This window comes from Onychomys torridus, chromosome 19 (genome assembly GCF_903995425.1).
Source record: "Onychomys torridus chromosome 19, mOncTor1.1, whole genome shotgun sequence".
Taxonomy (NCBI): domain Eukaryota; kingdom Metazoa; phylum Chordata; class Mammalia; order Rodentia; family Cricetidae; genus Onychomys; species Onychomys torridus.
This window is the reverse complement of record NC_050461.1, coordinates 34841437-34855131: the sequence shown is the minus strand read 5'-3', so window position 1 is coordinate 34855131 and position 13695 is coordinate 34841437. Positions and strand designations below refer to the sequence as shown.

General features: G+C 41.4%; 1 protein-coding gene across 1 annotated transcript in view; it reads right to left on the bottom strand.

The window, feature by feature from the left end:
- Positions 1-13695, bottom strand: part of Pex7 (peroxisomal biogenesis factor 7) — a 65414-nt gene that overhangs the window by 25307 nt on the left and 26412 nt on the right. Inside the window, exons 6-8 of the mRNA XM_036169215.1 lie at positions 9544-9650; positions 8083-8196; positions 5325-5380 (exon numbers count right to left, since the gene is read on the bottom strand). Coding sequence (XP_036025108.1) covers positions 5325-5380; positions 8083-8196; positions 9544-9650 — 277 coding nt within the window. The remainder of the gene's footprint in view (positions 1-5324; positions 5381-8082; positions 8197-9543; positions 9651-13695) is intronic.

Genomic DNA, 13695 nt, shown 5'->3' with positions numbered 1-13695 from the left:
TTATATATACATATAAAATATATCTGGTGATAGCAAACTCTAGGATTGTAAACTCTCTATTTCTCTTATATCGTGTTATCTCCATAGAGATTCTTCAACCAAACTGTACATAATATATAGTAGTTTAGAGAACAAACTTTAATAGTAAGAACCCAGAAGTGGCCCCTTAGCTATGGATCTAAATAAAATGCTGTACCTACTCACTGTTGCATGGCAACCCGTTCTGGTTCCCGCTGCACTATACTGCTGGGTTCACTTCTACCCACCTTCACAGTGCAGTAATAAGTCCTACTCACATGGCTCCTCAGTGGCTTTGAGCTATATAATTGTCTTATTAATGCAATGCTAGGTAGAGCATGAATGATTAACACCTCAAGTCTCCCTGAGGTTCTTACATTTTAAAGTAGGAAACATTATTATTATTATTATTATTATTATTATTGTTATTATTATTATTATCATCTAATTTAGAACATCTGCTATTTTGTAGACACTAATGTGCCAAGAACATTTTGGGTACTCCCTCATCCAACCCTCCAAACATTCCTACAAAGGAGGTTTCGTTTTCTTTAATCCATTACTAGCAAGTGGAAGAGGCAGCCCTTCATCTCAAGTCAACTGACTCAAAGGTCCAATAGCCACGCATTAGAGAGGTCTAGCCCAGAGAGTGCTTGCTAATTTCTCCAAAGAGTAAGGGTGGAGGGACGGGACTGGCTCACTGCAACTTCCTACCATCCCCCACCCCACCCCCCACCCCACCCCGGCTTTACTTCTCTCTCAACTTCAGGGGAGAGAGCATCAACAGGCCAAGTGTGGACCATTTTTCTTCTCTTCAATAAGTGACTACTTCACCCTTGAAGATAGAGCTGAGATGGGCCTTAAGTTCAAAGAGACAGGGGGCCTCTGTCACCACCAGTTCCTCCAGTAAGGCTGATGATAACAGGACACTTAGGTAGCACCTAGTGTGTCAGCATCTGTGTATGTTAGTTCACTGGGTCATCACAACAATCCCATGTTGTATGTTCCACCATCTCTATTTTATTGATGAGGAATCTAGGCCATAAAGTTTCCTGTAACTTGCTCAAGTTTATATGGCTAGTAGACGGCCTGCTTCCATTATGAGGGCACTCAAGTGTCCATCCATGCCATCCCTAATGATTCATGAGGATGTCTTCAATTATTCTCCATCTATATCTGTGACTACATATCTCTTATTATACCAACAAAACTGGCAGGCTGAAGCCTGCTTTTCCTCTCCAAATTTTTTTTTTTTTTAGCATTCTCTGCCAAAGCTTGAATGTAAACTGTCCTCTATAGGCTCATATGTTTGAACACTTGGACCCCAGCTGGGATGGGCCTTGAAGTGGGACCTTGCTAGAGCAGCTGGAACAAATGGGTTGCTAAGGCAGGCCTTAAGGTTTCTTAGCTCCAGGACCTTCCTGTCCTTCCTCGGCTTCCTGACTGTCGGTAGACACAATGTGAACAGTTGCCCCACTTTCCTGCTGCTCTGCTGAACTGTACTACCTCTAACTGTAAAGCAAAAGACCTTTCTTCCCTGAGGTTGTATCTTGTCAGGTATTTCATCACAGCAACAAGAAAAGTTAAAAACAAAATAAATAAAAATTGTAAGTAACTATACATTTCCTCAGCCACAAACCTCCATTTGTCGATCACAATGCCTGGTAGATAATACCAGACATAGAAATACCTGGGACTTTTAAGGCTATATGCATCTGTCTTAGTTAATTTTCTATCGCTGGGCTAATAGACCAAGACCAAGGCAACTTACAGAAGAAAGCATTCAACTGGAGGCCTACAATTCCAGAGGGCTGGAGGACATGACCATCCTGGCCAGAAGCATGGCATTAGGCAGGTAGGCATGGTGCTAGAGCAGTAGCTGAGAGCTAACATCCTTATCTAGAAACAGAAAACAATGAGCCCCAGTGACACATCTCCTCCAACAAGGCCACACCTCTTAGTTCTTCCCAAACAGTTCCACCTACTGGGGACCAAGTATTTAAACATACTTGCCTGTGGGCACTGTTCTCATTCAAACCATCACAACATCTATACAATTGTGTAACTGAAAAGGACTCAAACATTGACACTGCTAGGCTAAGAGAGACATCATGTGGAACACAAGTACACACAGTTTGATATTAACAGCATTAAATTCTTACCATATGTTTCTTGCCAAAATATATATCTTAAAAAATTAAGTTTTGGTTTGATTTATTACTACTGAAGGCCACATAAAAGAAATATTTTAAAGGTTAGAATATCTTAAAAATATCAAGATTCTAAAGTGTTAACTCTGAGGCCAGAATGATCATTTTAGCTTACTATGACAATGTATCTGTAACTACTTGATACATACATGCTACAACACAGAAGACAGCATGTTGATCTTTCTAATAAAAAAATCATCATTAGATGGCTTTTTTTAGGTTGTCATACATACCACAAACTTAACTTGCTGATTTTGTTTATGAAATGGCTGATTTACTTGGTATGAAACAAAAAACAAGCACTTAAATCTCAAATCATGCTTATGTATTGCTAGCCCAGCAATCTGGCTTAGCAGGATAAAGAATTAGCCTAACAGAGAGTCTAATAGGAAACAAGTGACATGCTGAAATCTCTGATGATAATAGAAAATGTACTATAAACCATTTTTTTATTTTTATTACAAGTTATTATTTTTTGGCGATAGCTTATATGAAGAAGTCAAAGGACAACTTACAGGAGTCGGTTCTCTCCTTCCACCATTTGGGTCCCAGAGAAAGAGCTCCGGGCATCACCTGGGTGGCAGGCTTCACCTGCTGAGCCGTCCCACCAGCCCCTCTATGAAGCACTTAGACTTAGTATTATCTTGAGTGAAATTTAGAAACAATCAATGTAAAGAGATTGCATCACAATGAGGTTATATCCTGGTAAACTCATCACAAACCGCAAACACTGTAAGCTGGAATGTATTTAACATTCTGAACCCACCTAACCTCCTAGGGTCACAAGACGCTGTTGTGTCTGCTCCTCCTGGAGGTCACAGGGTCACAGGGGCTCTGGCTCTCTACTGCTGACCAGCATTGAAAGAGAAGATTGGCAAAGTGATCAGCCCTAAAGTTACATACTCAGAAGCCACACTAAACAGATTGGCAGGCTGTGTGTATATGTCTACGCATTTACATACATGTGGCAATAATAATAATAATAAAAAGAGGTCATCAGTTTGAGAGAAAATGTGACAGTGACATGGGAAAGGTTGGAGAGAAGAAAGGGAAGGGATAAAATGATGTGATTACATTTTAATTTAAGAAAATTGTAATTAAAAAGAAAAATATTTGCTACTAAAATTGTATTTTTAATTTTTATAAGAGAGTATTGGACCATACTGCTAGTCCAGGAAGAGCTAAAATGCAAAGTACAGTCTCTGCTGAAGACACACTGCTTTCTCACAACAATAAAATAAAAACCTTAAGCAGAACCAGCCTAAGACAAGGCATATCTTTATGAAGCATATTGCATCTTAGTGTAGGGAGTTTAACCACTTTTTATAAAATCTGAAGTTCTGACTCAACTTACACTTCATTAAATGATTTACTACGATGGGGCTGCTGAGATGGCTCAGCAGGTGAAGGCTTGTGCATCCAAGCCTGATGATCTGATCTGAGCTTGATCCCTGGGTCTTCCCAGGAACCCCAAGTTGTCTTCTAATTTCCAAACATGTGTCCCCCCTATATATATAAATCAATGTAGTAACAAATGTTAAAGCACCAAGTACTCTACAACCTGAGGTTACATATTAGTTTTATAACTTTTATGACTTACTGAGACATGACCTACCATACAAGTAAAAGATGTAAAGCTCCTGTCAGATACGATGTACACATACTTAAATATAACACAAACTTGCATATTACATACTAAAATAACTATACATCATCAGTTTCAATATAACACCCACCATGCTAACTGCTCTAAAAGAAAAGCAACAAGATCATCAAAAGACCAATATGCAACCTCAGTTGGTGAAGGTGATCAGTTTCAGACACAGAAAACTTTGGAAATCCAAAGTCTAGATCCTCATCTGGAAATCCCTGGAATCACACAAGTGACAAGATGTGACAGAGAAGATTCTGAGTCTCCTCTGCATCCTGCTCAACCAGGCTGAGACACCAGACACACTTGGCAATCCTTCCCAAGCAGCTTCTGTGATATACTGCTCTGGAGCCTCTTCCTACTTTCAGTGGAACACACCCTTCTTCCTACCAACATTAACTCTCTACTGAAAACAGTGTCCTGCTCAGCCTCCCACACACTCATCTCACTTAGCTCATTCATTCTTGCAGACTCCACTATCAGTAAGTTAATGGACTTTAAGACCCATATACACAACTCTGTCAGCGGGTGACTGGTAGATCCACAGTTTCAGTCTGGAAATGATTGAGGTTGATGGCAAGCAAGCGACAAGTTTTCCTCCCGTCCACTGACACTGTTTTCTAAAAACTCCAGTATCACTACAAACTAAAAACTCTGCAATCACGCCTTGCTACTTTACATACATCTTTAAAAACAGATGGCTGGATGTAGTGGTTCATGCCTTCAATCCCAGCATCAGGGAGGCAGGGGAAAGAAGATCTGGAGTGCAATGTCATCCTCAGCTGCACATGGAGTTCGCAGGTAGACTGGGTACATGAGGCAAGACCAATAAACAACACCCACCCCCAACATGGTTGCAGTATGATTCTATTCCCCAGTTTGTCCTCATTCTTGTTTTAAATGTATGTAATTTATTTTTATTTGATGTTCATTGGTGTTTCTCTTGCATGTGTGTCTGTGTGAGGGCATCAGAAGACCTGGAACTGGAGGTACAGACAGGTGTGCATTGTCATGCAGGTGCTGGGAACTGAACCTGGGTCCTCTAGAAGAGCAGCCAGTGCTCTAAACTGCTGAGCCACCTCTCCAGCCCGTTTGCATTCTTGCATGGGCTCCATCCAGACAAGCAAGTTAGAGGTGTGAACTTTCTCTCCCAGCACCGCCTCAATCTGTTCTATCAGAAGGACACACACTACACCAAGACTGTCACAGAAATCTTGCCAGACCAACACTGACTGAGAAGGAAGGGGAGAGGAACCCTGGGGGTTAACACCACAAGGCCAGTGTAAGCTCAATGTTAGATCCTCACACAACCCAAGCCTGACTTTGGAGCACACAGGACGAGGCAGGAAAGGCACACATGCTTAGCAAAGCAATCCACTGCCTCAGAGAAGTCGCACACATGTTACTTGATATTGCACAAGAAATGTACTTCAGAATCGCAGTACCTTACAGTGAAGTCATAGGAACAGGAGGCCAGCACTGTCGCATGGAACGGTGAAAACTGCAGGAGAAAACAGTCAGGTGTGGTCACGGGCTGCTGCTACAACAGAAACTCCATAAGCACAACCAGCCGGAACCTACCCAGGAATGTCACTTCAAATTGTGCCTTCCTGGGCAACGCACATACTCACTTTGACCTTTCAAGTATCCGTTTATAGCAAACTTTTTATTTTACATTCTCCAAAGAAAATCCTTCAAGTTCCATAGAGATAATTTGTAACATGTTATTTTGAAAAAAATGAAATATAAATTCTTACTAGCTACCTAAACATGACTCTACCAATACAGGGAATTGAAGTGTGTGGTAGTACATAGACAAACAGCAACTAAAGAATTTGCCCATTATATGAATACATTTAATGTTCATACACTCTCAGCAAAATAATCATTTAAATGTTAAATATAAATTTTAAAATAATTTAATGTTATTTATATCTCATAGCTCATGAAAAATGATACCAAGGATAAAAATGTAAATTTTAAGTCCAGTGTTGCAGTTTAAATGGGAAAAGTCCCTGATGGGGCTCCTGCATTTGAAGAGCTGGTGCCTAGTTAGTGGGATTTTTTTTAACATGGTGACTCACTGTCTAATTTTGAGCTACAAGACTAGATGTGGGGACTATGAGCTAGTTCACTGGTCACCAGGCAATATGAGCAAGCTGCTCTGCAGCCCCCATAACCTCAGGCCAAGCTAGTTCAAGCCACCTACCTTGCCACTATGAAACTGTGAATTACATCCATTCCCCTAAGTAACTTCTGTCATGAAATGAAACCGGTATATAAAGCAGCAGCAGCAGCATAAATGATAAACCACCAATGGACTGTCACTGCAACTGTATCTGGTGAGTGTCTGTTTTACTAGCACCTTGTGTGTTTGCTTTGACTTATTTATACGTAGTGTGTGGTCCTAAGAATTGAAGGGCCTCATGCATTCTGAGGATGTACTCTGCTACGAAGCATAACCATAGACTTTATCTGAGTTTAATCACTACACACACTGATACAGCTGCACTGGTGGAGGAGGAGCTCAGGCAGCCTAGGCCAGCCTCCAGCTTGTTAAGAAGTAAAGGATCATCTTAACTCATGATCCTGCTGATTCTACCTTCCAAGTGCTGGGATTACAGACATGTATCATCATGTCCAGGTTGATGTGGTAATGGGCATCAATCCCTGGGCTCTATACTAAGCAAGCACTCTACCAACTGAGTCCAACCCCCACAACTACACCTAGACAGTATTTTACACAGTTGGCATTACCTTAATTCGGTCTCAGAAAAATATCTGAAATACAGAAAAAAAAATCTTTCTACTAGTAAAACTTGTCCATATAAGAGCATTATTAAAAACATAAAAAGGCTTCCTTTTATTTTTGCAGTAGATGGTGGTTATCACAGAACCTGACAACGTAAGAGCAGAGAACATATGACTACGGACTGTTCAGCCCAAACAGGAGGACCTCTGTATCAGCCCCTTCTACCACCGTTCAGAGAACACAGAAGAAAGATGGGAAGACCATCAGAGCTGGGGCCGGGGAAGACTGCCATCAAACAATGTCCTCTCAACACGACAGCTCTTGTACTCATGAACTCATGCAGCTGTGCCTGCCTGCCTTCAGAAGCCCTGCCCAAGATCAGGACAGAGTACACGCCAGCTCAGACAGCAGAGGCCTCATGAGGCCCATCTCTAACTGAGAGCTATTGTCGGTTAATGGCTGCTAGGGGAGAGAGAGTCGGTTTCCTCTGGTAGGATGCCCAGGCTCCACTGGATGGGCCTATACCCGTGTACATGAGGCAGCACTAACTGGGCTCAGTGGGTTATTAAGAAAGAAAGAAAAAGGGGAAAAGGACATGAAGTTGGGGAGGGGATGTACCAGGTGTCTTGGTAAAGTTGGAGAAGAGTAAATATGTCCAAAATACTTTGAATGCACATATGAAATTCTCAGAGAATAGATAAAAAAAAAAATTTAAAAACTAATGAAATCAGAATGTTACCATGTACTATATTGGCTAATATAATTTAAAATATTAACTTGATGATTTAGAATATAAAAAATGTAGAGTACTTTGTAGTTCCTGGTGTAAAAATTTGATAATCAGGAGATGCCAGTAACACAACAGAATCACCTGACTGGAAGCTACGGAACTGAATTAAGTTCCCTCACAATAGAGGGAATCCTACTGGGGCAGCATCAAAAAGTTAGCTTGTCTTCTGTGCACAGATTAGAAAGTTTCTACCCTTACATTTGTGAGCTTTTATATACAACATCATGTTAGAGAAAAAAAAACCCTAATATAAATATAAACCACTACAGCTAAAAATAATGTTAAAAGAAATAGTCAATTGGATAATAACATTATGAGAAATTACATCATCCCAGCTTACTCAAATGTATAACCTAATTTTAGCTTCTAATGTCATCATTAATTGGCTAATAAAAACACACATAAGAAGGAATCAATAATACCAGCACTTTGGAGTCTGAGGCAGGAGGACTAGGATTGTGAAGTCACCCGGCCTACACACGGAGACCCTGTCTCAGAACAGTAAGAGCCGCGGCTGTACCTCAGTGGTAGAGCGCTTGCCCAGCCTGTGCACCCCCAGGCTTGATGGTCAGCACTGTAAACTTCACCCCTAAGCACTCTATACAGCCTCACCGATTACACTGAGGCTTTGGGTCAGTCTGTGTGACACATACAGACTTACCTTCACTCTCCTAATAGCATACGTGTGACCAACAAGTTCAAACACAGGTTGTCGCACGTTCCTTAAGTCCCAGCCTCTCAAGCTACAGTCGACTGCTCCTGTCACCACCAAGTTCTGAAAACAATTCAGAAACAAAACACAACTATGACATCTTTGCAATTAAACGTACTAAGGCTTTCCCACCTGAAACAATAACACACTTTTGTAGTTAAATGTAGAGCCAGGATCTATTTTTTAAAGTTGAATAACAAGCATAGAAAGGAACCAAAGCAGTCATTTCAGAGCAAAAACAAAAATATATAACCTGAGAGGAAAGACACTAAATACGTTTAGTGTATAAGACAGAACACCACACACAAGAGAAAGAGGCAAAGTCTCATGAAAAGCTCGGTGTAGATTTTCTAACTTACCTTTCAAAAAGTAATAGATACACGAGGGATTAAAACCTTTGTGACAAATCAGCTTGTCTTTCTCTTTAAGAGGTTTAAAACTTGCACTGAGGTCTTACCAGGCATTAAAAGATAAGACACTGGGCTGGCAGTGTGGCTCAGTGACAGAATGCTTGTCTAGCAAGCATGAACGCAACCCTGAGTCCAATCCTCAGTAAACACACACACACACACACACACACACACACACACACACACACCACGCATGTGCACCCACAAACAAACACATAGAGGGGGGAAAAGATGACTCAGAGTTGTTTGAAAAAGCGAAGTATTTAAGTTTTGTTTGTTTGTTTAAGTCTAAATACTTCTATTGAATATACATATTTTCTTTTTTTTTTTATTTAAAGAATTCTGCCAGTGTGGCATTCTTTTAACTTTCACAAGTTAATTCAAAGCTAGGGAAGAGAAAACAAGGTAGGTATTTTTAGTTTTCAGCCAAAAAGCCTCTTGAGGTATATAGATAGTATATTAATACATTTAATCCATTCCTATATCCTTTTAATTCTTATGCTCAGATATTTTAACTGAAGCTATACAGAAAGTTTCACATGGGCATCACCATCTTACAAAAGCATGAAAACTGTCTGGCTTAAAAAGGAAGAAAAAACAAAATCCTAAAAACTGATGGGCTGTCAAATTGAAAATTGTATTATAAAGAGTTCAGCAGCCTGACCAGACATGTGAAGAAAAAAATCAAGGCAAACTGTGGAGTAGCAGGGTTAAGAGCAATCACACCCATACAAATCACATAAATTGTAAAGCAGTTTTCCAAAACACACAAGAAAGGCTGCACTGTTGAACTTTTAAGAATATCTATTCCTTATTTTGCGTGTTTTAGGAGCACTTAAGTCCATTAATGCTAATGCAGGCCAGTCACTTATTCACTATAAGTGACAGGGACTGAATTTAACTTAATGGTCCAAAAACATCACCAATACCCACATCAACAAGACAGATAAATGGGCATGTGAACATTTAGAAGAGCACTCTACGGGGAGCCATGCTATACCTCATTGTATTTACACCAATCACAGCTCAGGATCTCTGTCTGATGTGCTGGTATCACAATTCGGACTCCTGCGGTCTTCACATCCCATATTCTCAGAGTCTGATCACCTGATAGAAAGGGAAGACTTGGTCAACCTCTGCACTCCACTTGGGTGCTCAGAGCATGAGCAAGCTCACGGCAAGTCAAGTGGAAATATGCCACTGTCAGGATCCTGCACCCGGACATGTTTGAAAACCACCACAATGCATAAGAACTACAGTTTAGAGCAACAAAGAGTAACACCATGGCAGTGCTTTTACATCAAAGAGGAAAATCTGACTCTCATACGAGATGCTGAAATGGAGAAGTTTTGACCTTAGGAGTATCTGTTTGTGTCTGTGTTGGTACTAGAGAGCGAGCTCAGGGCCTCAAGCATCAGAAGTACACCATGTACAGAACCATGCCTCCAGCTCCTTCAGGTTTTTATATGTGCTACATTTTAATGGAGCAGCTAGAGGAAAAATTCTTCTCCTCAGAAAAACAAGCCCCCAAATTATTATATTTTGCATTATTAAAATAAGGCTGGCACTGTTTAAATGCATAGTCACTTTGGTGGATGGAAATAAGTAATATTTTGGGATCTAAGAATGGCAGGGATGAAAGAATGAATTTGAATGTACCAAATGGGAATAGTTCTGGTACATGTGAGAGCTTCAAATATCTTCAATGGGCCTAAAAATAATCACTCTCTCCGGCTTAGCCACCAGCCAGTAGAATTTGTTTCAGGATTCCAGACAGCCAGGATTCAACAATCTCTTGTGGTCTCTCCCAGTCCTCAGTGCCTACAGTAGTGACATGGATGTCAGTGTCTGGTCTGCAGCCACACCTTTCTTCCACGGACAGCACATGACCTCCACACCAAGGGATACAGAAGCGTCCTACAGCTCTAGAAGGACCCAGACCTTAGTTGGCGGCCAAAAGTGAGTGTTTAGTTGTTTTGCTTTAAAAAAAAAAACCTATGGGAGAAAAAAAAAGTCAGCTCCCCCACCCCCACCCTCTCTTTGGTCTGACCACAAACATGCAACTTTATTTTACAAGTTTTTCAAGACCTCTTCTCTTAAAACAGAATTGATGAAGCACAGCGTCTGGAAGCTTCTCACCCCATGGAGAAAGTTGGGCTATGGAGTCATCACGACGCAGAGATACAAAGTGGGTGGTCTGAGCATCACTCCTATTCTGAGCTGAGCTTTCAGCACATTCCAGAGACCTGGGACAGATCTGTCACTTGCAGGGGAAGAGACACAGCACTATGGAGACAGCGAACAGTATTCCCCTAAATTTCTGCCTCTAGAAAAGTCCAGTCCCAGAGGAAAACATTTGATTCGGCCTGAGGCTTCTACTGAATCACATGAAATGCCAGTGATGCTCACTGACTTCTCCAAACTTTCTAAGGCTAGGTTGGAAACCATAAAGTGGCTTTAGCGTGAACACACCATCTGAAGTCCAATGAGCTTGTACTGGAGTTAACTTCCAGCACCAGCTCATTACAATGGGTGCAGGGTATGGTGTGAAGAAGTGACTTTAGCACAGGGAAAGTGGGCATGAGCATGTACATCAAGTAATACCTGTCATTAGAAGGCAAATATGGCCAGGCGTGTGCACGCCTTTAATCCCAACACCGGGGGAGGCAGAGGCAGGCAGATCTCTGAGAGTTCGAGGTCAGCCTGGTCTACAAAGCAAGTTCCAGGACAGCCAGAGGTACACAGAGAAACCCTACCTCAAAGGAAAAACGAAAAAGAAAAATGGTAAATATGGTCATCCTGGGGGCAGCAGAAAGTAAGGGTCCTCTGCTCTGGTACAATTCTATCTCTTTATACTGGTGCTGCTTACAAAGGTGTACTATGAAAAGTCAAACTGCAGATGTAAGGTTACACAGCGCCCTCTATGTGTATAAGGCTGAACAACAACAAAGCCTGTGTAAATGAATGGCTCCTCTGTTTCTCTGACACAGTATATGGCTGGTGCCACCACAGTCAGGTAGCATTTCCTGTTAAAGGCCATGGTTTTCAGGTCATCCTCTCTGCAGTTAAGGAGACTGGCCACCCTGGAGAAGTTAGGGTCCTACTCCCTTGGTAGCTGTAAACAGTTGGCACTCTGTCCTCGTCACTGTGTTTCCGGGTAAGAAAGGGACCTTCTAGCTGAACGGTGCAATGGCATGCCTAGCTCTTCCAGCCACCAGGACATACACTGGTTTTTTTGATTGTATAGCTTTTTAAAAACAGTATCTCTAGGCTGTTGGCCGTTCGCTGTCATCCAGGCAGTTACAGTGGTGCCAGAAGCCTACCTGAATTGCCAGCGTCTTACAAACTGCAGGCCTGCACTGATAGCAGGCGCAGCGGAAGAGGAAGTGCCATCTGTACCAAGGCTAAGCCACACAGCAGGAAGTGTGGGGAGGTTGGGAGAGGCTGCAAACAGTCTCAACGTGTGGCATGAGGTGACCTGAACACCAAAAGAGCACTTTGGACCCCAAATAAATGAATTTAATTGAAACACCAGATGCCTGTCAGATGTAATATGACTTTTTCTTAAAGTAGAATGAGGCTTATCTAACAACCAGCTGGAACCCACACTCAGGCCTGGCTATGACTTATGCAATTATACGGAGTCTGTAATAACAATAATTTAGTTGTCATGGTTCAAAAGAAAGTTTACTTCACATGAATCCTTTTTATAGAAATAGCACAAATATTCTTCCTCTCAGTCCCACAGTTTATAAACATGAATTCTGTGGTAATATAACTATCAGGAATCTCACAACAACATAATGTCCTAAGAGAGCTCTGGTATGAAAGACAAGCCTAGATGTGGTGCTCTCCAAATTCTTCCCTTCGGGTATTAACAGCTAGTAATAACGAATTTCTATTTTTACAAATACTCTACAACTTTGAAAGTAACGAACCCCTCCCCACACCTGCCATGTGCTCTGTGTGTGTGTGTGTGTGTGTGTGTGTGTGTGTGTGTGTGTGTGTGTAGTGCATGTACATTAGTTTGCAGGTGCACATCCCAGTGCACACCCATGTGGAGAACAGAGCAGGATATCAGGTGTCTTCCTCCATCCCTCTGTGACTGAATTCTGTAAGACAATGTCTCTCCCTGAACCAGATGCTTGCTATTTCTGCTAGGTTAGCTGGACATGAACTCTCAGAGTCCCCTTGTCTCCCCAAGGCTGGGGTCATGGCCACACTCAGCCACTCCTGGTTTTTGACATGAGTGCTAGGGATTCGAACTCATGTCCTCATGCTTGCATAACAAGTGCTCTTACCCACTAAGCCCCAAGATGACTAAATTCTTGGAATACCCTAAATGCTATAATTTTATGTACTATCTTAAAATACGTTATTTCAGACACTTGAATGATCTATTTGTGTGCTACAGAATTAGATATAAGAATAAATCATGATTGCTTATCATGTAAGCCAGTGGTTCTCAACCTTCCTAGCACTGTGACCCTTTAATGCAGTTCCTTATCTTGTGGTGACCCCCTACCATACAATTATTTCATTGCTACTTCATAACTGTAATTTTGCTCTTATGAACTGTAATATATGATATACAGGATATCTGATATGTAACCCCCAAAAAGGTCACGATCTACTGGTTGAGAACTGCTGATGTAAGAATTCACCCTCCCACTAAAAACTAGTATTTTAAGCCAGGCAGTGGTGGTGCACGCCTTTAATCCCAGCACTTGGGAGACAAAGGCAGGTAGATCTCTGTGAGTTTGAAGTGGATCTCTGTGAGTTTCAGGAAAGCTGGACAGCAGGCCTTTATAGGAAAACCTTGTGTCTCATAAGAAAAAAAAAAAAAAAGGAAAGAAAAAAATCACTTGGGTTTCACTGTCATAAGCTTTGTGATAGAGATGATTTTTATGAGAGATTTTGCTTTGTTTTAGCAAGGCTTTATCATGAGCCAGAATGACAAAGCAAACTATTTAAGACCATAATACAACCCACAAACCAAAAGGAAAATAACTAAGGATCTCAGACCAAAGATGTTCTCCCTCAACTCAGCACTGAAGCTACTCTGTAGGCTTTTAAAATGCATTTGGAGATGTGTCTATGAACCCCAGTGTGGCAGCTCCCATTACATCAACAGAAATACACCATTAATTCA